Raw genomic sequence first — 26,760 nt, 5'->3', positions numbered from 1 at the left:
CATCCAAACCTTAGAGTAGGTCCTCTGCGCAGTCCCTACACTGCCTATCACACATGTGGCTCAAATTTTCCTCTTAGCAAGCCATCTAGCCTGTCTCTTGTGCTGGAGGTGACTCCTCAACCCTCGAGAAGTTGAATCAACTTCCTCCCCAGCTAAATCGAACTGCTTTGATTTAGCTACTACACAGTCCTTGCACTGCTTCTGCATGGATCAGAATTGTCACTTGTTGCCTCTCCAGATCTGGAAAACTTCCTTCGGATCACTGCCCCTACCCCTCACTGTCTCTGCTTCGATCTCTGACTCTCCGGCAACTATTGCTACTCTATGGAAATCGATCTACCAAAGAAATCAAATTGCTCTGCTGTATTCTCCAAGTGCCCATCAACTTCTTCTTATAACCCTCTATTGGTACTCCAATGGCTAAGATTAAATCTTAATCAAGGGCTAGGTTTATCTTGAAGTTGATCCGTGTGAATTTCTAGACTATTCTCACCTTGACTTAATTAATTCTGATTAATTAACTAGTTTTCCTAAGTGGAATTTCCAAAAACGATTTCTGGGTTTCGGAGATCTCATGTATTCTAGCCTCTTCGCCAAGTTTCGTGGCTAGAACACATCTGATGCTGCAAAAACTAACACTCCCTCTTAGAGAGGACTGTGTTCTAGTGTTGCACACCCTACCATAACACCCTGTCTCTGTACCATCCTCTGTCATGTTGTTGATGTCTGGCCATACTGCCCACCAACCACTGCGAAACTCCGATGTTGCATATGTGCTATTGTTGACTTTGACACACTGCTGCCAACTCTGCATCTGCACTGCAACTTTCTCTCATTCGTTGTTGCTGCAACTGCAAGAACTACAAATGAGAAGCATCTGAAATACTGAATCAACTGTGATCATTATGATGTATCTATCTCCTGAGTCCTAACTGCTACTATCTTCTGCACTATCACTGAAGAAACTGTGCTACTACTAACTCTGCATTGTTGCCAACTCTAAACTGCACTCCCTATCACCTGACTACTACTAGTCTGCAACTGTCACTATGGTACTGATTGCATCAACTACCACTGATCCATCCTGCTATTGAATATTGTGGGCCCTTGTAGCTAGGTACTGATCCTATGAGGTGAACTCCTCAAGGACCCTGCCCAATCTCTGTAGCTCTCTGGGGCTACAACACTAAATCTCCTCACCTCACTCCTAGAGGTATACCTGCGAACATAACAAACTCTTCCTCTAGCCTAGAGGAAAGCTTGTCTATTTCCGTAGATGTTGCCTATTGGTCCTGCTTCTTCTGCTTTCGCTTCTTCCTCTGAGGACACTGGGTACTGTAGTGGCCGAACTCGCCAAACCTGAAGCACTTGACCTTTGATAGGTCCTTCTTCTTCTTCTTCTACTCCCCCTGCCCCTGACTGGGACCCTTCGATGCTAGAGCCACATTCTCCTCCTCCTTCACACCCTTCAATCTGCTGCCACTGATGAAGCTCTTTAACAGAGCTTGCCTCAACTCTTCCTATTGCAAATCAGTCTACATGCTGTCCCATCTTGGCAAAGTGTCTCTGCCCAATATACTTTGGATGAACACTTGCCAATCCTCTGAGACATTGTTTAGTGCCAATCGTACTAGTTCTGATGGTTGAGGCACTTCCCCAACAGCTACAAATTGATCTCGGACCTCCTGAATCCTGGTGAGGAAGGGATCTATGCATTCTCCCTTATGCATCGTGATGCATCTCAGTATTTCTTCGAGGAACATCTTTCGCTGCTCGGAAGTACCTTGATATAGTGTGGAGAGAGCGTCCCACATCTCTTTGGCTGTATTTTTGTCTGCCACATGTGAGACTATATGACCTCGAACTCCATCCAAGATCAATCAGTTCACCCTCGCCATTTCTTTCCTATATTCCTTCTGTTGATCGACAGCCTGGGGATCTGCCACCACATTACCTATGTAGGCTTTTAGGCCATATTCATCTAGAAGGAAGGACATCCTGGCCTTCCAGATGACATATTTGGAAGCTCCATCCAACCTATCCTAATCTCTAAGCCCTGCCTTGGCCATCTCTGATCAAGTTGAAAACTCCCTCTTTCCCTTTTCTTGGTTGCTCTCTGCTATTCGCACTCCCTTTTGGAATGCGTAGATCTACTAGTTTGTATTGCCAATCCAACTCGGAAAATCGAACTTCTAAGACTCGAAGTTCCCTGAGAGAAATTTTCTCTTTGTTGTGTGTGCTTTTCTGTTCCACTCGACGCTGGTTCTGTTGTTGCAAAACCCTCTGCGCCCAACCAAAATTCAGCTCAGCGAAAATTTGAGCTGTCGCTGCTCCCTCTGACTACTGGAATCACTATCCTGGGCAAATCAAATTTTCTTGCGAATTTGCAACTAAAAATCGAACTTATGCCCCATCAATTCGGCATGCCTGTCAAGGAACTGCGTAACCTCTAAGAATTTTGACCTGTTGCACCCTCTAAACAACGAAATTCTATTTTCTGCTTCTGAGCTTCCCGGCTGATCGCTTACACTCTGATACCATGTGAAAATTTCACTACTTAAATCCTATTGCAGTAATTGGAAATTATTCTTCTAATTGTTAATTAATTTAACAATTTATTTATTCTCCTTATTGTTATTCTTTAATTGTTGTGGGTCTACAGGTATGGCTATAACTCTTTCTACACGTCTTCAGACCATGCTCATCTAGCAAGAAAGACATTCTGGCTTTCCAGATACAATAATTAGAGGTTCCATCTAGCCTATCCTGATCTCGAAGTCTTTTTGAGGCCATTTATGCAAAACCCAAAACTGAGAAACTAAATAGGAATCTCCTCCCTTTCTTGCTCAACTACTGGCTCTGCAACTCGCACCCTTTGCTGAAATGCGTTGTTCTGCCTAGCTACTACCCTCTGTTACTAGAAATCACGAATTTCCTTCATAAAACTGAATATGGAAACTCTCAAGGAAAAATGGAAATTCCTTCCTCTGTGTGTGCTTTTCTCTTCCACCCAATGTTGATTTGCTATTACACAAACTATTGCAAAATCACTGTGCCTAGACCTTCTCAACGAAACCATTGACCTACTCACCGGTACTGCTTCCTGGCAACACCATTGCTTGCAAATATCTGCAACTAAGGAACTTCGATTTTTCTGCTACCAGCAAACTGAAAATCGAACCCTTGTTTTGCTCATTTGCACTCCTAGTTGGCTTCTGCACAGACCCTGAAATTTTACTCAAAGACTCCCTCAAAAGCTACAAAGTTTCCTTCGCTTTTGAGTTCCTTATCTGTCTTCAACACTACTCTGATACCATGTGAAATTTTCAATCTATTGCAACAACTAGAAATTATTCCTCTAACTGATTATTATTAAGTGCAGTTTATTTACTACGACAAACAACAAATAAAATCACAACTACAATTTTCACCAAATTAAATATCCTGCGGAAACAAAAAAACTCAGAAAATAGAGCACACGCACACAATAAAATTGACACTGTTATTTTTGGACAAATTTCCCCAGAAAAATCCCAAACGTTCGAGTACAAATCTTGATGCCAATCTAGCAATCCTGTCCCAATAAATCACTGGCAAAATTATTAAGGGAATTTTTCCCTTTTCCACAAGCAATCCGTCAATGAACTACCCATTGAAACCGGCCTTGGAATACCCTTGTGCAGGACTCTGTGTTGCCTCTACGCAACCTATAACTCGCAATGCCTAGAACTGCCTTTGAATCAAATGTCCGACATGTTGCTTCGTCTGGAAGCGATGCTCCGACCCTCGAGAAAATTATCCCAGCCTCCAACAACTGAATCAACCTTTCCTCTGGCTTAATCGAACTGCCTTCCTGAGGCACTGCCCAAGCCCCTACGCAGCCTCCTGTGGAAGAACTCGACCTCCTCTAGCTAACTCTTCTGACACTGGAAACCTCCACCAAAATCTTTGTTTATTCTCCTCTGCCTCTCCTACTGATCTCTGACTCGAATTCTCTTCCCGACTGAATCTCTGTTCTCTGGGAAATTCAATTTTCCTAGATCATCCACTAGCTCGATGTGTCTATCTCCAACCCAACATCCTACTCCTATAATCTCTCATTGGCTAAGATTGTTTCAAACTCAATCTGTGTGAGTTTCTAGAGCATTCTCACTTTTCTCAATTAATTCCCTTTAATTAATCGATTTCCTTAAGTTAAACTTAGGGAAATTTTTAAATATCAATCAATTAATTTAATTGAGCTGTCTCTCCGTGTTTTCTCCCCAAACCTTTTTTGCGTTTTGGAGATCTTGTGTTCCTTAGCCTCTCTGACCAAATTCAAGACTAGAAAATTTGTCTAATGCTACAAAAACTCACATGATGTTGCTGCCCAGTAACACTCTTGGAATGCTTTGAATCTCCAACATCCTTCCCCCTAACTTGTGAATCATGTTCCTCTTCCTATCTGCCTAGAATTAGATCTCTATTCCATTCTCATCTATAAATTATTCGTGCTCTACAAAATCTGAGTGTTAATTTGTTGTTGTTCCCTCATTAGCCTTTCATTATCAACCTTGTATTTGGGCACCTCCATTTTGAGGCTCCTCGTGGTCTCTTCCAAATATTTGTTCTCTTCCCTGCTATTTTCATGCCCATTTGACTCGGTTTCAACATTACCCATGATAATATTCATACCTAAGACCTCCTCTTCATGACTGTAGTATCCCTAAGCATCTGCCATACTTTAGGTGCTCATGTTAATTATGTTCTAAAGGCCACCAAAAATATTTTTTTAAATTCCTGAGAAATTTATTGTCCTAAACCACAATTTTGGGCTAATAGGTGTATTCTCCTCTTCAATAGTTTTCCATTGACTACTTGTTTGCCTAAATCCAAGTTATGGCTTGTGAAATTTTTGGCTAGTTTTACCCAATATTCCCTTTTCTGCTACAACAAACTTCTGTTAATTTCCTAGAACGTGTTTTACCTTAATTTCAAATCCAACTCCATGGCTATGTTGTGGTGTCTTAGAGCTTTCTATTGACTGCTTCAATGACCCAATATGAGCTTTGGTTGTCAAGTTACACCTCTTGGAAGTGAATTTATACTTTATTTTTCCCCTATACAATTTTAGTCATAACTAGTTCATACCATAGTTTTAAAAACCGGAACCAGTGACCGAACTAGTCTACCTAATAAACTGGGTTTCAAATTGGAACTGGTCAAATCAAGACTCGTCAGATCTCAACAAACCGGTTTTTAAAAAATACATCAAATAATTAATTTTTACTAAAAAAACTATTTTTAAGATTTGAAATCATGATTCCAAGTCAATAGAGACAAAATATGCAAAGTTTTCTCATTTATATACCATGTAAAGGTGAATATATCAAAATGGCACCGAGTGCAATACATATCATCGACCAAATACATAAACAATGAGGCTCTATATGACCTATTAAGTCAAAAAGCAATGCTACAAGCTATGAGGCCATTGGCCGACTACAAGACTACAAGTCTAGACTCTACACATGATCAATCATCAAATTCATCACCACTACTAGACACAGGATCATCATCAAGAGCTACATAGACATCATCTTGTTCAGAGTCTGAGGATGCCTTAGCCTCATCTACAACCTCAATAGCACTACCACCAATAAAAATAGAAGTGGAGTCGTGGACCTAATGGAAGCATGAGTTGGTTGAGACTCGAGCTGCACAACTAGTGCCTTCCATTGGTTGTTTGTCTTTCCTTGATGCAGCTATTAATCCTGGTTCTGATGGCGCCACCAAATCTGCTTCATCCTCCGCTAATGCCATGTCAATATCAAAACCAACATCAAACACAGGATCTTCAGTCTCCTCCACCCATTCTGATGTTGGATCAATATCATCCAACACAATGGGATCTAGATCAGTTATGTTCATCATTTGGTTTTGCCTTAGTTGAAGGTTGTATTGCACAAAGACAAGATCATTTAATCGTTTTTGTTCCAAACGATTTCTCTTCTTCGTGTGTATGTGCGAAAAAACAAACCAATTGCGCTCACAACCTGAAGCACTGCAACTTTGGCCGAGGACTCTAATTGCAAACTTTTGCAATTGAGGAGATTGGCTGCCAAATGACTCCCACCAATGTGCTACAAAGAAAATGACATTAATTAGTAACTTAGTTCATTTCATTACTTATTTATAAATTACAAGTATTTATAGATAATTTGAATTGTAAATTTGTAAACAATTTAACTTGAAAAGAAAAACAAATTGGAATTGCTTACCTGGGTGATCCACATCTCTTGCCATCTTTGCCAAGTTTTTTCCAAAGGTACCAGCTGCCATACTAAAAAGAGTAAGTTGTTTATGTATTTCCACTAGTCTGCATGGATAGGGACCATGCACTCCAAGCAATCAATCAATCCATCTCTGACCTCCTCATCCTGCAGATCTCCTAGCCAAGCTTTATAATGATACTTTATGTTCAAAAAATACCCAATTGCATGTATAGGATGATGGAGTTGATTGTTCCATCTATTATCAATGATCTCCCATATACGGCCATATTTAGCTAACCTATCCTTGTAAGTTGTCTGTATCTGCTCCTTTGCCTGACCCATAGCCTCATAAATGTAGCCCATGGCCAATTTTTCCCCATCCACCATCCTTAGCACCTTAACAAGGGGCTCGGTAATTTCCACAAGCTTTGTAGATCTTTTCCAAAAATAATTGTCAAGAAATTTCTTTTTGGTGTCTTTGCCATCTTGTCTACGAGCCCACCGAGATTCAATCCAATCATCAGAAGAAAACATTTTCTGCATGTTTTTCTATTGAGAATTGAGACATTGCAACATGAGGAAGTGAGTTGCAAATCTCGTAATTGCAAGCCTAAGAAGCTCTTTGCCCCCAATGTTTTTCCTCATTAGGTTCAATACCCATGAGTGATTGTAAATGTATTTTGTAATGCACTTGGCATGCTCTACAGTGTTTTTACCCACTCCACTTTGCCTATGTCCTCAAGCATGAGGTCTATGCAATGTGCAACACATGGAGTCCAAAATATGGTCTTATATTTGGACTCACGCATCTTTCCAACAAGAACATAGTTTGAGACATTATCTGTGATGACCTGCACAACATTCTGCTCCCCCACTTCTTGAATAATGTCATCCGAAATCTCAAATAGGAGGGTTGCATCCTTCACCTTATCAGATGCATCATCTAATCTCAAAAACATGGTTCCTTGAGGGAAAGAAACAAGGAAATTAATGACAGTGCGGTTCTTTCCATCGGTCCATCCATCTGACATGATGTCACAACCTATTTTGAGCCATGACTCTCTATACTCTGCCAAATACTCATCAATGGAAGAAATTTCTTTTTGCAAAAGAGCTGCCCTCAAGTCATATATACTAGGGCCTTTGAATCCCTTTCCTGCAGCTATAACAGAGTCCCACATAGCTTGGTAATAAGGTGAGCGAGCAGCATTAAATGGGATATCTGTGTCATATCACCATCTGGCAATGTATTGATAAGAAGTTTCTTTGCATTGTTTTTTCCAATGTTGATCCAAAGTGGGTTGACGACTTGGCTGGGAGGAAGCGGGATTAGAAGAGGCAATGGTGGCAGAGGATGAGAAATAACTTTGGATGTTTGTTCTCTTTGTTCCTTTTGATTGTTGTCCAAGAGAAGGAGGAACATAGTGAAAGGGGTCATTGGTGGAAGGGATAGAAGAGGAGTCTTGAATCTCATAATCATCATACCCACTCTCTTTCATGGCTTCTAATAATTCCCTCTTCCTTGCAATTTCATCTTGGATGACCTTCTCCCTGACCTTATTCTCCTCAAACTTTTCAAACTTGGAAAGGTATTCTGCCCTAACATGACCTAACACTTCATTTGGTGCTTCACATGGCTTTACTTGGCCTCTTATCCCAATGACGTGTTGTTTCAATCTGAGAATGCCCCCACCTCCAATAGATTTATTTAAAAATTTTCATATCATTTTTCCATCAATCAAATCATAATGAGCCCATGCACTGCCCTTGGCTTTTGGAGCCATGTTGGCTTGAAATAATTAAAATTTGCAAAGAAATCTGTCATTTAAAATAAAATTGCAGCTAAGAAAAATGGAAAACCAAAGCTAAATTTAGCAGAAAAAATGCACATTGTAGCCTACAAAATTTGATGGCATAGAACTAGATATTTGATTGCATAGAACACATAAAAAAAATTTAATACATGGACAACAGTGAAATGCAGAATTTTTCAAGCGAAACTCCTTACCTGGAAATGCAAACTATCTTCCTTAGCTTCCTCTTGAATATGCGAACTCTACTGACAGCTCCAAACTATCTCCAAAATAGCTCCAACTCCAACTCCAAGCCTCCAAGATGACTACTCTAGAAAAAACTCAACACTCTCCAAGCTCCCAATCAAACTCTCAAAAACTCCAAATGAGATGTGTGAGATAGGGGTAAGCTCCTTTTAAAGGCTTGGAGAGGGTGTTTTTGGAGGGAAACAACCCTTATTTTCCCTCCAAAAGACCCTGGAACCTTCCTAAACCGCGTCGTGTGAGTCCAACTATCCAACGATCGATATTACCCCGATCCAATGGAGATTAAAGGGGAGTTTCACCTTCGATGGATCAGACGACCATGACCAGTTCCCATCAAACAGTCTAGATCGCATATTAGGTTTCAACATGCACGAATAATAATAGGAAGTTGCACCCAAGATGGTTCTAACGACCATGATCCAGTCCCATCTAACGATCCAAATTGCATATCAGGTTTCGACATGTGTGAAGGATAACATGAAGTTGCACCCACAATGGTTCTGACAGCCACAATCTGCTCCCATCTAATGTTCCAAATTGTATATTGGGTTTCAAACATGTGCGGAGGTTAAAGGGGATTTGCACCTTTGATGGATTGAATGACCAAGATCCATCTAATCCAATGGCCATGATCCATATCAGATCCCAACATGTGTGCAATTTAACTGAAAGTTGTATCTTGATGGATCTGATGATTGATATTTAAAGTGATCAATGGCTCTTGTTCTATATTAGATTCCAAGGTGTAAGGGGGTTAATCACCCATCCAACTACATTGGCACTCAATCATGCCATTTGTCCTCCTCCTCATCCCAACTCAACAACCACCTAGTGCTGCCACCTCATTGTTGATGTCATAATATGGAAATTTTTTGAGTTTTTAAAACTTTGTAATCCTTCTTTCCATCAATAAAGCTTATATATCTAGAATTTTCGTTTGCACATAATTAGAATTTCGTTGCTAAAAATTATCCATCACTTACTAACTTTGAGCATGCAACTTTAAATTTTACTTTTATATTTTTCATGCCAGTGGATCTCATCACAAATTGAAAATTCATCCATCTCTATTCTCTATGAAACTTTTCAAACAATTGTCATGCAACTTGTGATTTTCTTCTCTACACAGAGTTGAACCCATATGGCCTAGTGTTGCAACCTGTGATTTTCTTCTCTAAGCAGAGTTGAACCCATATGGCCTAGTGTTGCAACCTGTGATTTTGTTCTCTAAGCAAAGTTGAACCCATATGGCCTAGTGTTGCAACCTGGGCTCTAATACCACTCTATATTACCCCCATCTACCTATTGTGGTGTATTAATGCCCCTGTTAACCCTATAACCTAATTTGTTTGCTAGTTTTCATTGAATTTATTTCTAGTGACATATGTTATGCATGTCTAATGCATTTTATGATGCAATGCACTCATTTATAAAGATGTAATTGCATAAAAACATCATTTAATTTACAATTCACACACAACATAGGAAATAATACATAATTAATTGTAGTGGAATTCAAATAACATTAAAAATAATAGTTGTCTGATAAAAGATACCAACTTAGCTAGAGATCTCTAGCGTTCCACCCAGCTATCGACCATCCTACTCGCAATCTTTCAGCAGTGGGTCACCCCTGAGATGGGACTTCCACTCCATAGGGAAACAACTTACCAAAATCTAGGTACATACTTGTACCATACATAACTAGGTCAAGGTACCAAACCTGAAAACCTCCAACAAATTGGTTCACACCCCCCCATCAACCCCACAACCCAAGTAGTGCACCCCCTTCTCTGCACCCAAAGTCTCTTGGGTTGTGCCACTACCTCCACAATGTTTGACTCAATTGGCTAGGGATGTTCCCAAGTCTTGTGGTTTTTCCTGAGTTCGTACTGCCTCATGGATCTCCAGGTACCCCTTTGACCTCAGATCGGGGAACGTATCCCCTTTTTCCTCATGTCACAAGGTCGTCCCTTGTTTCCCATCTAGGTTGTTCAGTGACCTTTTCCCCAGTTAGATGATGTAGAAAGGTGCCCCCCATAACATTATCAACTTCACTTTTATGTGCATGTTACTATCTTTACACATGGCACCCCCAATAGGGACTTAAATTATAACAAGTGCACTTTTGCCTTAGGATTATTTTATTCTCATCTTAAGCCATACAAAGCCCGCTTTTTCACACTCATGGAATCTTAGCCCCCCATACTATTTTCGTCTAGCTCGGGTTGTAGCAGCAACAAATTTTATTAATGTGCATGTAATTTTGTATTTACCAAACTAAGCTCTCTGACCCCAAAACATATAAACCCATATGCACATGGGCACACTGGCCCCCAAAGTAGTTCTCGGCACACCACCTTAATCAATATGTACCATCTCACTAGCCTAAGTTTCACATGTACATATTCATTTACAATTCAGGGGTCTAGTCAGGGGTGTTACATGACAAGTCTAGATCTACAAAAGTAATCATCAAAAATATTCTACACAATTTGGTGAGGAGATTCACTAGTTTAGATTTTATTTTTGATGGTGAATTTTTTATTTTTTAAAGTTTTTCTACTTTTAGGGATTTTTAAAATTTATATAAAATAGAAAGAAAAGTGAATTTTTTTATAAAAAAGTGATTGTCGTGTTGGAACAAGGGTCATTCCTTATTTCCACTCGGGATACGACATCAAAATGGTGCCCCCTTTAAGTTGGTTTTTCAATGCTTGTGGATTAGGGCTTGAGATGGAACCCAAAAGAAATCACCTCAAGCCTAATCGAGAATAAGTTATGGAACCAATCTCCACGAGGAGGAATTCCACGTGGGAAAATCTTCCAACCAATTGATAAACTATGATGCAAAATAAATTGAAACACTTGTTGAGGAGCCTAGAGAATACCCCAACAATGAGAGACAAACCTTACCTTACACCAACAAGAGAGAAGTGTAAGTACAAACCCTAGATGTCCCTCTCCAAGTGACAAAATTTCCCTTCAAATGGATTAATCCAATTAGTCTTGTAGTAGTCTTGAATTATTCTACAATTTTCTTTAGAAAATATTTGATATCAACCAAGAAAGGAAACTTAAAGATGAACAATGAACACCAATAGCTTTCATGAAAAGAATTCAAGTATTGGAATATGGTCTCAACAATACATAATGATTTGTTAAGGAGGGAAAGGCCTATATTCATAGATGATGCTCTCAAATGCTCTCCTCCTTTAGCTTCCAAAAGTTAGGTGACTTGTCATCGACAAAATGCTTAGAGACAGTCAAAATTACAATTTTTCAATTTTACATTACTTGAAATGCTCAAAGTGTTAGTTTTTGTAGCATCAAGGTGTTCTAGTCTCGAAACTTTGTGGAGGCTAAAACACAAGAGTTATCCATAACCCAAAAATCGTTTGGCCCAATTCTGACTAACTCAGATGACCCCAAAAAGTGTGAATGGCTCTGCCAGCATTGCTGAAAATTCTCTGTCCAAATCTGCTCTAAATAGTTGCTGAATAGCCCCCCCAAACTCCACACAAATTCTCCTCTCAAATAGGCTCTCTCCAACCCCAATCCCTCCCAAAATTTGCTGCTCCTCTCTCTTGCGCAAGCCTCAGCTAGTGAGCTCTAAGCATTGCACAAAGGAGAGAGAAATTCAGCCCTGGAGATTCCCCAATCTCTACCATGCACAATGCCACCAAACTCCAGCTCCAACGAGGGAAAATCTCTCTGCAAAAACTTGAATCCTCTAAGCCAATGTTGTTGCTATAAATAATGCTCCACAAAATCCCTCCTAGTCTCATCATCGAATTGTCCCCATCCCGTCCACTCGCTCTGAGGGGTCTTGTGTCCTCCTTGTTGAACCTCTCTATGAGCCTCTGCGTGAACTTTGTGTAAGACGTGATGCCTGCATGACCCAAGGTGATCAACCCTCAGTACCACCACGCCATGGCATCTCCATCCAAATGCAAAGTGGCATACTGAATGGCATCCAACTCTCTCATGGGGTTTAGCCGTAAATATGTGTCTAGTTTTTGCACCCACTCTCAGGCTGATCCATCAAAGTTGGTGAGAATTAACTTTCCCATTGTCTCCTACACGCCCTGCTTTGGTTGATCTCCCATAAGTTGTTAGGAAAAATACAAAGAGGGTGGGGGGGTGGTGAATCAGTATCTTAAACTTTTCTCTTCTTATTCAGATTTATGTACGTGACTATTATGATGTAAACCTGCGTATGTACGTGATTGTGATGAAAACAAGTAGCATATATCTAGTTCACCAACTTTTTTAGTTAATTCATCATCTGTTTAACTTGAACCAGTATACCAGTGCTTCATTAAACAATAATTAAACAATAACCATGTGGAGTAAGAACAGAATAAGTCATCACACACAAGCAACACATGAACACCAGGATTTTTAGGTGGAAACCCAATGTGGGAAAAAACCACCGTTGCTATCATCTTTGTCTTCTTCTTTTATTATAAAGAGAAATTTATGAAAATTTGTATTAGCATAGGCACCCACCTGCAAAAGGCTACAACCTTGTCTCGTTTTCCAGCTTCTACTGGAAGGGAGCTACAACCCCCTTATCCTTTGTTCTTTGTGGATCACTTTTCATAATGTTTCAAACTGGATCCATTCCAAATATCAAACAACAATACTGAAACCAACAATGCACCAAGTCACTTAATCATTGAACCAACTGTATCACCATCTTAAACATAGAAACAACCAGACCAACTTATATCACTGTATACCCATTCATCAGAATACCAGACCACATAATGTTCATCACTGAAACCAAATTATGTTACTGCAAACTTTGTCTAAACACATGTAAGAATTTATAAGCTACTATTCTTACTCATACCTGCGTATGTATGCGTTTTCCTTGAAGCATACTCGCGTACATATCTCAAAATATTGATAGCTGAATTTGTACCACAATACCATTGAATCAATCACCCAAGCAGATACTGAAGCTAACATAAATCACTGAACCAAATACAGATTATCATCTAGCAACATCATCACAAGTCAATACTTTACTTCATAATCAATTCAAGCCAAATAGTATTGTCAAATACAGATAATTATAAGATACTTCATCGACAAACAACAACAAACATAACATAATAGATCAACCACTATCATCAACTTATACTGCAAAACCCTAGCATATATACGCGACTCTTATAAAGCACTTCCGCGTATGTACGCGCCTTTTATACTTGACATCCATGTATAGATATGTCTATTCTGAAAAATGTATACACGACTATCTAGAATTAGATCTGCGTATGTATGAAATTTTTTGAAGCACACCTACGTACAGATCTGTAATTATTGAGTCAAACCTTTGTTGCACATCAGAACACCTGTCAAACCCAAATCTTAGCATACACCATAACATATACACATCATAAAATCATCATCATAGATCTATCAAACCATAACCATATTATTCAATATATAGTCATTTCAGATTTAATAGATCTTGATCCATCATCATACTCCTTGGTGCACACTTATTTCAAATCAAACCAATCATCAAAAACCCAATACATGCACACTTAGCACCTTGATCTCCATCTCCTTATATTGCTTAAGCCTTAGCCAATACCTTAGGCCAATTTTGTAGTTATGTCAATGGTATTCTATGATGGGATCAAATATATGTTGTCACGCTCATTAGTATGGGTCAATACCATGGTAAAGACCCCTGGTATTTAAAATACCATGGTGCGGAAACTGTATGTGACTTTTCTTCACCAAACCTGCGTATGTACGCGGCTTTGCTTCACAGAACCCATGTATACTTCTTCAAACTTCATCTTTATCATTCCTCTGTCTCTAAACTAATATTCCTTTGTCCAATCTTTTTGTCACATTTGTACTGGCCTGAATACTCATCCTGCTACCATCATGTTGACATCTTTATTAAGTAGGTTGCCATCAAGGACAACACATTTGTCATAATGCCAACAATCTCCCCCTTTGGACTTGATGGCAACCACTTTGGTGTTTGGTCACCACCACCTGTAGATACCTGTAAACACATCTGTAGATATACCAAGTTTCTCTCCCAAGTCACCAAGCATTCTCCAAACACCAAGCTTCTCTCCCCCTTTGACATCAAGGGCAAAGGACTGACCAATATTGAATAAAGACTTCTCTCCTTTTGTTGTAGATCTAATCTGCTGAGTATGAACACTGAATACTGACCATGCTCCCCCTAAGCACATGTTGAATTTTCTGAAGATATACAAAGAAGTACATGACTCTATGACTCAACCAGACATGACCTTTCCTATCACCAATGACTCATGCTTACATTGATCACCCAACACAGTGGGGTTACATATTTGACTCAACATTACATCACATGCCCAAAATGATGGGATTACATGACTTGACCACAATAGTCCATACATGACTGAATTTTACAATGATTTATAACATAGGTCTTTACATGACCTTTACATCAAGAGACAGATATGGCATTTATAACCAAGACCAAAGACCTCAATAAGACCATGATAGTCATCAACAATCATCATACACCATATGGGATCTGCACCATAAGCATCTGTCAGCAACAACATGAACAACAACATGCACATTTTCATCATCAATTTGCAAGATAAGACAATGTAGCTTTAATATCATCAACCTGTGACCAAGTATGCAACATCAACAACATAAGATTTTTCTGTAGAGATTTGCTATCAACTCATCCTCTTGATCTCATCAAGGTCAACTTGCTCTTTCCCTTAGTAGGAAGAGCCTCAAGCCATGTTCATCAAAGGCATATGGATCTTTTGTATCATAGCAACATATTTTTTTATGCACTAATCAACATATGTGAGAACCAAGCATATCATCATAAAGTAAGATAGGGCAGTGTAGCATCAAAATATGCCATCTTTCCAAGTATTATCCAGCAGATGTAGCAGTAGTATATCAATAACCATGTCTTTATGAAACCTGCAGCAACATCATTCTCTTGGCCCATTATCTTCATACAAGAAGAATTGTCACATCAAAAACCATTTCACCAATATGCAACTCAAGTAGTCATCCATAAGATCCCTTTCTGCAATATGTATGAACTCATCATCATCATCAACCAATCATAAGACTGTGAAATCAACCCATCTCCTTGATCTCATATCAACAAGATCAACATTCTCTTTTCATGTCATATGTATCATCATATACATGCATCACAAATTTGATCAGCAACATTATTGACATTTTATATGCATCTCTTCAAGCAACATATAAGCATCATCCATATTTCACCATAAGCAACTTATGAAAAATGACAACAACAACATGTAGTTATCATTCAAAACTTCAGCAATCATGTGTGTCTTTAGCAGCATTACCAATATACTTATCATGAACACCATTATTCAACAAGGAATACTAAAGAAATCATAATGCCAACAATGCATTATTAGAAGCATAGAAAATGCTCCCCCTGAACCTATGCCAACTGTTCACTGTCAAATCTGATCACATCAGCTCATCCATCAGTTAGGTCATTAAAGCATCTTCATCAATCAGTAAATCCATCAAAGCATCAATGTCATATTGCAACAATTCATAAACCATCATTAGCCAATACCACTTCTAAGTAGCATCCACAGAATGTAACCATCAACATTAGAACAAGAAAGCCAAATAATAACTGTCTTAAGCATATCATAGCCTTTCCCTGAGTTTTTCCTTCTATTTCTTCACCATAGGAAAACATATGCAACTGTCTGTATCAGAACTCGCATATATACGCGACTATCCTTCATAATATCCACGTACAGAAAGTACAATGCTGAAATCTCATAACCACAACTCCCCCTGAGCCTATACTATCTGTACTTGTTCATTATTACTATATCAAATGCACTGTCAGTGATGTAAACAACATGAATCTCAAAACAACCATGGGAGTCATCATCAAGACAACATATGTATTACTCCCCCTGAGATTACACATCACTGATCCTGAGAACCTGATAGTTATTTTCTGCTCTTATGAGGTCAAGTACCTCACATCACTCCTGCAGTCATTGTGAGAAGTAAGCTTTAAGAACATATGGATTGCAGTAGGGTCAATCTTCCCTATGGTTTTGATTGAGATTCCTTCTTCCTCCAGATCTGCTTGCAATTTCTAATTATGTGTTGGAACTTATCCACCTCCTGGTTCTATTCTGCATACTTGACCTGCGGTCAATGGCCTTATGCCCAAATGAGTTACAAGAGAAACAATATCCATAAAAGCATCATCTGCATAAGGACAAATCTTGACCTTGATCTAGGAGATGTGTGACTTGATTCAGATTTCCCTTGAACAACACTATACTAGTTTTTGTCATTGCATTGTGTATGATCATACCCTATGCCACTCTTGATCAAAGGAGAGTGTTGTTCATTAATAATCTTCTCTAGAGACTCAGATGCCTTTGCCCATTTGTTGATCTTCTCATAATCTTCCTTTAGGGTCATAATTTCATATTCTAATGTTTCACAATGCTTTTCCTTTTCTTGAAGTTGTTTTCTTATGATTTTTGTTCTTCTATTGGTTGCTTCTAATTCCATCTTTAACATGTTTATTTCCTCAATCATATTGTTTCCTTTTGATTCCAATTCTTTGTTAGAATTCCCGAGTTTATTATTCTCCTTTAGAGCTTTCATTGAATCATTTACCTCACAACTAATTAATTCATTTAATGATTGATCTTCAAGAGCCATAAGTACTAGATAGTGATTGTTAGAATTTGAATCTGAATTTTCTTGGTCATCAGATGTGCTATGACTATCTTCATTAGAGTAAAATCTTTTCTTATCAAAGAACTTCTTTTTAGCAACATTCTTTCCATTCTCTTTATGATTTTCTCTATAAGGACATTTGGATGCATAATGGCCTACTCTTCCACAAGAAAAACATTTAAAGGGAAGCTTACCTCTGAATTTTCCAGTTCCCACTTGCAACTTTCTCACGAAGTTTTCTTCTTCCTCATTTGATATGTAGCTTGTGTCTTTGGGTGCTTCCTTTTGTTTCCCTTTATATGTGGCTTTGAAGGCTGCTTCTCTCATGTCTAAAGGACCACCTTTCCTCATCTCAAATGCTGTCAATATTCCATGGAGTTGATCAAGTGTGAGACTTTTCAAATCCTGCATTTCTTCAATAGCGAAGACTTTGGAATCGAACTTCGAAGTTAGTGATCTCAAAATCTTCTCAACAACAGTAGCATCTTTTATTTCGTCACCAAGATTTCTCATGGAATTAACAATTTCATCTACTCTAAGAAAAAATGTTGCAATGCTTTCATCATCATGCATTTTCAGTGTCTCATACTGTATTCTAAATGATTGGAGTTTAACACTTTTTACCTTGGTGTCACCTTCATAACTTTGGATAAGCTTATCCCACATTGCCTTTGTTGTTTTCCGCTATGTTACTTTCATGAACTTGGACTTGGCCAGACTTTCCAAGATGGCATTCACAACCTTTACATTGATTTCATATTGTTTCTTTCCTGCAATATCTGTGGGAATGGAGGCTGGATATTGATATCCACTTTCAACGATTTCCCATACATCAGCTCCCAACGCCTGCAAGTATGATCTCATCCTGACTTTCCAAAAGACAAAGTTAGTTCCATTAAATAAAGGTGGCTTGATAGAAAATACTCCTTCTTAACTACTCATCTTGATAGATCTCCTTCAAGCGATCAAGCTTCTTCTGAAGGACCTACTCTGATACCAATTTTTAGGAAAAATATTGAGAGGGTGGGAGGGGGGGGTGAATCGGTATCTTAAAATTTTCTTTTCTTATTCAGATTTTTGTACACGACTATTATGAAGTAAACCTTTATATGTACGCGAATGTGATGAAGACAAGCAACGTCTATCCAGTTCACTATATGTTTCAGTTAATTCATCATCTGTTTAACTTAAACCAGTATATCAATACTTCATTAAACATTAATTAAATAGTAACCATGTGCAGTAAGAACATAATAAGTCATCACACGCAAGCAACACATGAACACCAGGATTTTTAGGTGGAAACTCAATGTGGGAAAAAACCACCATTGTTGTCGTCTTTGTTTTCCTTTTTTATTATAAAGAGAAATTTCTTACAAACTTGTACTAGTGCTGAATCATACCAGTACGCAAGCACCCACATATGGAAGGCTACAACCTTCCCTTGTTTTCCAGCTTCTACTAGAAGGGAGCTACAACCCCCTTATCCTCTGTTCTTTGTGGATAACTTTTCATAATGTTTCAAACTAGATCCATTCCAAATATCAGACAACAATACGGAAACCAACATTGTACCAAGTCACTTAATTACTAAACCAATTGTATCACCAAGTCAAACATAGAAACAACTAGACTAACTTGTCTCATTGTATATCCATTCATCAGAATACTAGACTACATATTGTTCATCACTGAAACCAGATTCTGTTAGTGAAACTTTGTCTAAACACATGTTAGAATTTATATGCTACTATTCTTACTCATACCTGAGTATGTATGTGTTTCCCTTGAAGCATACTCATGTACAGATCTCAAAATATTGATCGCTAAATCTGTATCACTGTACCATTGAATCAATCACCCAAGTAGATACTGAAGCCAACATAAATCACTGAACCAAACACAAATTATCATTTAGCAGCATCATCACAAGTCAATACTTTACTTCATAATCAATTCAGGCCAAACAGTACTGTCAAATACAGATAATTATAAGGGACTTCATCGATAGTCAGTAGCAAACATAACAGAATAGATCAGCCATTATCATCATCTCATACTGAAAAACCCTAGCAGATATACGTGACTCTTATAAAGCACTTTTGTGTATGTACGTGCCTTTTATACTTGATATTCATGTACAAATCTGTCTATTCTGCAGAATCTATACGCGACTATTCAAAATCAAATCCGCTTATGTATGTGATTTTTTTGAAGCACACCTGCGTGCAAATATGTAATTACTGAGTCAAACCTTCGCTGCACATCAGAACACCTGTCAAACCCAAATCTCGGGACACACCATAATAGATACACATCATAAAATCATCATCACGGATCTATCAAACCATAAGAAAATTATTCAATATATAGTCATTTTAGATCTAATAGATCTTTGATCCATCATCATACTCCTTGGTGAACACTTATTTTAGATCAAACCAATCATCAAAAACCCAATACATGCACACTTAGCACCTTGATCTCCATCTCCTTATATAGCTTAGGCCTTAGCCAATACCCCAATTCTGTAGTTATGTCAATGGTATTCTTTGACGAGATCAAATATCCGTTGTCGCTCTCATTATTGTGAGCCAATACCATGGTGCAGAAACTGTACGCAATTTTGTTTCACCAAACCTACGTATGTACACGACTTTGCTTCACAAAACCCACGTATACTTCCTCAAACTTCATCTTTATCACTCCTCTATCTTTGAAATGATATTCCTTTGTCCAATCTTTTTGTCACATCTGTACTGGCCTGAATGCTCATCCTGCTTCCATCATGTTAACATCTTTATTAAGTAGGTTGCCATCAAGGACAACACATTTGTCATAATGCCAACATAAGTGATTTAAATGGTTTAACCCCCGTGGCATGCTTAATTCTAGGGTCTCTGTCATAAAAATGAGGATGGCTTGGTTTGATCCCCTTACTCCTACACAATTGGGCTAACATTTTTATTATCTTCTCATTGTTCTTGAGGATCTCATCATCATTCCTGAGGATCTTGTCCATGATTTCATGTGTACTCCTTCCTTGTGTCATGAGAATGTCCATAGTCCCCAAAATCATTGTACATGCATGCTCAATACGACCATGATCTTGCTAGCTTCTCCACAACTGGCCAAGATCAGGCTCTGATACCACTGTAATATTCCTAATTGGAATTTAATAGCTAATACCAAGCAATGGACTAGGAATAATGAATAAACTAGAACCCATGCACAACAATTAAAACACCAAAATGTCTAACAACGCAATCTGGGCCATTTTATTAATTTTATGATGAAATCTTACATAAAATGAACTGAAATTTTGGAACCTAGGTTTGTCATGCAAGCTAAGCAGAACCCAAAAAAATGGCCCAAACCCAAGTGGTAGAAATGATAACGGAGTGATTTTTGCTCTACCAAGAAATAATTTGTTGTTGGCTACTGGTTGGAATGCTAATCTCTGGGCTGAATACTCCTCTAAATGCTCTAAAATTTTAGTTCTAAGATCCTCTCCCAAAACCCAAAAATGGTTTAGTTTGAATCCAAATGATGAAGCCCTCCAAAATGGTGCAAATGGCTCTTTGGCTGGCTATACGACCTATTGGGTTTCTGCCCTGTATATCACTCAGAAAATACTAAAAAATGAACCCCGACCCTTACACGCTAATCCCAACAAAACCCAGAAAGGGTTTGACCCAATTCTGAATGACTCGGATGACCCCAAAAAGTGTGAATGGCTCTGCCAACATTGCTGAAAATGCTCTACTCAAATTTGCTCCAAACATCGACTGAATAGCCCCCCCCCCCAACTCCACACAAATTCTCCTCTAAAATAGGCTCTCTCCAACCCCAATCTCTCCCAGAATTTGTTGCTCCTCTCTCCTGCGCAAGTTTCAACCAATGAGCTTTGCGCACTACACAAATGAGAAAGAAATTCGGCCCCAGAGATTTCCTCAATTTCTGCCCTACACAATGTCACCAAACTCCAGCACCAATGAAGGAAAATCTCTCTAATAAACCCAAATCCTCTAAGCCAATGTTGTTGCTACAAATAATGCTCCATGAAATCTTTCTACGCCAAGGGAATGTGCATAGTTGGGAAACTCCTACAATGAAGCTCAAGGGAAGCCCTGAATTAGACTCCTAAATTACCTCACTAGGGAGACACTCGAAGTTCTCCGAAATGAGGGTGGAATTCCGCTCAGAATCCCTGGTGCTAAAAAACTCTTTGGCCCTTGTGCTAGACAACTCCAAGAGAAGATGAAATATGAAGTGTAATAGCCAAAAGATAATCCACAAAATGAATCCATCCTCTTATAATTTCTCCTCATGCTTCTAAACTCCTTTTTAATATTATTTTATTGATGGGGGCCATTTTCCACTAAGTTACTTTTGCCGCCATTTTAATAAAATAATAATTTCTTGCTATTCTCCAATAAAATAATACTACCCGCTTTTCTCCAATAATATTTGTCCCTTTTTAATTAATATTACTAAAATTGGGCAAAATGCCTTAGTGATTCCCATGCTCACAAAATTGGGGATATTACACTAATTGTTGCCTTTTGAAGTATCTCACAAGGCCTGCTATATTTTGAGGCAACAGTGACAATGGATAGCTTTTCTAAGTCACCCTTGGGGTTTCACAACTTGTGCTTTGGCAATTTTACATCAAGTGAGAACCTAGGAGGTAACACCAAGAAGACATGACCATTAAGAGTAGATACAACACTTCTCTTTGGTGCTGATTCTGATTTCAAAGATGTAGATTCTATGGATATTTTCACTATAGGGAATGAAGACATATTGCATTGAATGGGACATGCATCAAGATGAAAGCCTAAAATAAAGTTCCCACATGAACACACTTTATGAGCTCCATATCTCCTTGCCCCACCTTACACCTTCTATTAGAGAAAACAACTTGCACACCCACAGCATTACCTGCACTTACCAATAGTAGGTTCCATGCCAATCCTGAAATGTGCATAACTCCATTGATCCCCTTCACTCTGCCATCACAGTATCTAATCAAGATTGTATCACAGTCAACTACGCTAAGATGAAAATTTATACCAAAATATACCTTCCTATCTTCATATTTTTCACACTAAACACTACTCTTGATGGGAAGTCATGTGGAAAGGAAGCTCTAGAGTCTATCAACCATGCACTCTGACATGCATGGGTTGCTAAAGCCACAACAAAGGTGTCTCCACTATCCTCTTGAGAATATTTTTGAGATTCACCCTTGAGTTATTCATTTTCTTCTTTTCTTCCTTGTTCTCTTCCTTGTAATCTCTACTAAAACTCCTGATCTCGCTACAATTCCAACAATTTTTGTTGGAATTTCTAGGAAACTTAGATCTCCCACGAGATTTGGATCTTCCCTCCCTCTTATTTCCTTTCTCTTTTGATCTTCCACAAATGGCCAAGGCCTGCTTGGTGGATTCATTAAACTTTTTCCTAATCTCCTAACCGTAACATAGCCATGACCTCATCAAGCACCAATTTCTCTACAGTGATTCCAATTACTGTTGCCAAGTTGTCCCATGATTATAGCAAAGAACACAGAAGGGTCATGCAATGATCCTTCCCATCCATCTTCACTCCAACTATGTTAAACTGGGTCATAATGGTATTAAACACATTCACATGCTCAGATACGGAATCACCATCACCCATTCCCAAGGTGTAAAATATTTTACGCAAAAAAGGTTTATTAACCAGGAATTTAGCTAGCCTAGTACAAGTCCTCCAACTTCTTCCAAAGACTTGATGTGGTGGATTCTTCAAAAAAACATTCAATAACACTGAATCGACTGAACAAAGCTTGATAAGGCTTTTTCTCTTTCTTTCCAACACTATTGTCTGTCTTTCATAGAAAAAGGTTTGGTTCCAGATACTACTACCCATAGATCTTGATCTATGAACAAGTTCTCTATCTTGAGCTTCCACAGTGCAAAGTTAGTGGTATTAAATTTCTTCAATTTTAGCTTTGATGTGCTTGCCATTTTCCTGCCACAAGATTTTTTCTGTACAATATCCCACTAAAACCAAAGTTAGATAAAAAACCTTGTCCTTAACTCCTAGTATGTAAGGTGCTTAGGCTCTAATACCAAATGAAAGGAAGCAAAAGTGAGAAATACACTTCCTATTCTAATCAACGACAGATAAATGTGCAGAAACACTAAACAAGCAATTTTAGAAGAAAAGGAACACATAAACATACAACCATTACACAAGTGGTTTCCTAGGGAAAATCCTTATAAGGAAAAACCCAACACTCTAAGGCAAGCTGAATGTGTTACTTAGCGACAAATTACAATACATTGACAGAGCTATGCTCTAAATAGGACTGATTAACAGCATTCAAGTTTTATAGAAATTTCGGAAGCATAATGGTACCTTCAATAACATCTCTCTCAATACTTAATCCAATCACTCACAATATAGGCATAAGGAAACCATAAACCATTTATGGTTTTTCCATATTCTGGAAAGTTCGAAACCACTAGCGGTATTTTAGCTTTCACTAAAAACATCACTTCATGCACAAAATTTGGTTTTCACAAAATACATTCCTTCATGCATGATTTTTAGCTTTTACTAAAAACATAGCTTCATGCATGAGATAACTACCACAATGTGGGTTGGAAACGTACAGCATTTTTGGCACCTTCTAAAACTGTTAACTGCAAGGTGTATGACACATCTTTCCCAACGCTCTCATATGGTAACCGTATGGAATTGCTTGTCATTTTGATCATGGCATCTCTTATATTTATTCTAGCATGGTTAGTTGCCATGTATAGAAAACTCACGTAGGGATCAAGTATCCAATTTACACTAAGCGATATTTTTCTTGGTACCTTCATACAAGAATTTAGCATTGGAGACTAACTAAGTTCTTGTCCATTATTTGTTTTAGGTACAGCACCTAATATGGTCATATAACTTTGAAATGTGCAGGATTACTTGAAGAGTGGGTAAGCTGCTACTTTCAAGTGAAGAAAGGAACAGATATGCTGGAGCCAAGAAATTCCCTTTATACTGTCTACATAGACCGGATAACAGGGGAACTAGCAAAACAGCTAAACAAAATTGCTTCTTTAAAAGAGCAAGACAACAGGAATATTCATAAATGTATTGATATCTGGAGCTCATTATTCACATAGAGGACCTCTACAAGTCAGTTTTAAAAAGGGATTATGCTATAATAGACCTTTATCATAGTATGTTTAGGTTAAATTGTTAAGTACGGCATGTTTCTCTGTACTCTATACGAAAGGTGTTTAGCCCATGTGGCATGGGCTTGAGATTTCTAGAGGTTCACAGACAGAAAACAATTTCAGCGGCCAAGCATATATAATATCTGAGGTACCTCCTCAACACTGATGTAGAATACTTTGGGTGCTAAGATCTCCCCTACAATGTTGTACATATGTGGGATCCCCTTTTCCATCAAATGCTGTGTTTCTCAGAAAATTTGTAATATTATCAAGGGTGGAGTTGGATAAAACTGCTTTGGCGGTTCATAGAAAACTCTTTCCTTCTTTATAAAAATATAGTTTCCGTTTCGCAACATGTTCAATTACCATTCTCTTCTGCTATTCGGGTGTATAAATATTCGTATTTTGTGAACAATCAGAATCGAAATCAAAATAGAATAAAAGCTTAATATTTCCTGAATTTGGAAACAGGTTTGGTTGATCTGTATATTTCATGTTTTTGTTGAGAAGATAGGCCTAAAAATGTGTGGGCAAAAAGTTATTAAAATTGTATTTATTTATTTATTGTTACAAATTTTTTTTACACCAAGCCCTGTAGGTCATCTCATTCAAGTCAGTTATATGCAGTTACCAGAGATCATCTCAGTCAAGTCAGGTTATCTGCACTAACCTGAGCTAGAAGTGTATTCCAACCAGGGTTGCGGGGGAGCGCCACCCCCCCTCCTTGAACCTGCTCCCAAAGTGTGCTACAGGCGGGAGCTCATTTGGAGCGTGCTCCCTAAAAATAATTCGCTTCCTGCCAATTCAGGAGTGATAAAAGGAGCTATTGAAAATTGGAAACAAGAATTTGGCCCTAGTGTTGAGAGTGGTTCCGACCTCATTGGATTTCATATGAAGAAAGTAGAATTTTAGATCTCACTCAAAATCCAACAGACTTATCATTTTTTTCAGGATTTCAAGATTGGGGGATTGCAATGTTTCCATTGGATTTTGTCATGTAATAGGGTATGGAACTTGTATTTAATCAAGCGCACCAAGCCCTCTATGCGGGGGAGACTCCCAATATTCAAGAGCACCTAGGTTACTAAGGTATGGAACTTGTATTTAATCAAGAGCACCAAAATCGTTTGATTATGCAGGGGGAGATTCCCAATAAAGCACGAGACAAGAAATTAGAAATTTCTCGTGGCAAGAGGGTCAAGCAGTAGATAATAGATTTACTTGTTTTTTCTAGTTTTTAGTACTTTTTATAACTATTGACTCTTTCATATTTATTATGGTATTTTTTATAAACAATATATGACAATTTAAGTTTGAAGTTTGAAGTTGGCATTTATAACTCATTGGTAATGAATTATAAATATGATGCTTCGTGAAAGTTGAAACATTTCATTTCATGTTAGATATTCTTTGTTATCGTTTAGTTACTTGGTAAAGGTAATCATTACAAGTACAAGTTACAACTTTTGTGACCAATGATGATAAATGTATATATCGAATTTTGAAAGCTTGAAACTTTAAGATTGATGAATCATGACACTCAATATGTTGTATGTTACTATCTCGTGGACGTGGTTGATGAAGATTATAACTTCTAGATGATTGATGTTATATGGTTCAATCCATGTTTTTATACTTCTAAGTTTTTAGATAATCTAATTCATCATTCTACATACTTTTGTTGACATAAATGCATCAAAATATATATATATATATGCGCTCTCGATTCAGTGACGCACTGGGAGCTTTTGAAAATGTCGTTCCCCGCTCCCACTCCCAAGTAACCTTGATTCCAACCCAATAAAGTCACTGCAGGACATTACCTTTTAGTTTTGGCCTTTTCTCTAGTTCACATATATATTTTTGACAATCTTATACTCTCTTTTGGTTTAATCTTTTTTCCATCATTCATTAAAGTATATCAACTGTTGTATTCACATTCCTAATCTATATTTAATTGCTTGAATGTTGCAGCAAAAAAATCTCTAATTAGCCACCGCTTTAAGACATCACCGTTTTAAATAACTCCAACACCATGATGGAGGGCTCCACTTGTGAGTCCACTGAGGAGCCCTCCTAGATGCAGTTTTGTTCAACTGTTTGAACGCATCCAGTTCACTGGGTAACCGACACGGTGTAATGACCCATCTTTAATATAGAGAGCACAAGAATATTAGCATGCATACGATGCATGCATATGATAGCTACATATGCATATATTGCATGTACTGCACTATTATATATATATTCTAAATTAACTATAAATATTGAATATCACGACACTGCTTCAGATAGAAGTTACATCCTCACCCATCACTAAACATATTGCTTAATGCGTCATAATTAAAAAAATTATATATACCCTAAATAATTTCAATGATATAAATTTAAAAGTATAAAGTAAATATGGTTATAAAGAAATAAATATAAAATTTAAGTTAATTATAAATA

The 26,760-nt window shown here is 38.0% G+C and overlaps 1 protein-coding gene across 7 annotated transcripts in view; it reads left to right on the top strand.

Annotated features, from left to right (window-relative positions):
• LOC149222715 (protein MULTIPOLAR SPINDLE 1-like) overlaps positions 1-24,691 on the top strand; it is a 368,061-nt gene extending 343,370 nt beyond the window's left edge. For 5 of the 7 annotated variants that reach the window (XM_089385595.1, XM_089385598.1, XM_089385593.1 and 2 more), the window contains one exon: positions 24,050-24,691. In XM_089385595.1, the coding sequence (XP_089241721.1) occupies positions 24,050-24,255 (206 nt within the window). In that variant the 3' untranslated portion in view covers positions 24,256-24,691. The remainder of the gene's footprint in view (positions 1-24,049) is intronic. The other 2 variants (XM_089385600.1, XM_089385599.1) reach the window with 2 other exon arrangements.
• Positions 24,692-26,760: the final 2,069 nt, after the last annotated feature.

The sequence above is a fragment of the Pinus tabuliformis genome, chromosome Q, assembly GCF_031772625.1.
Source record: "Pinus tabuliformis cultivar Carrire ecotype Pingquan chromosome Q, CPIR1, whole genome shotgun sequence".
Taxonomy (NCBI): Eukaryota; Viridiplantae; Streptophyta; class Pinopsida; order Pinales; family Pinaceae; genus Pinus; species Pinus tabuliformis.
The sequence above is the reverse complement of the archived record's forward strand: the minus strand, read 5'-3'. Positions and strand labels throughout refer to the sequence as shown.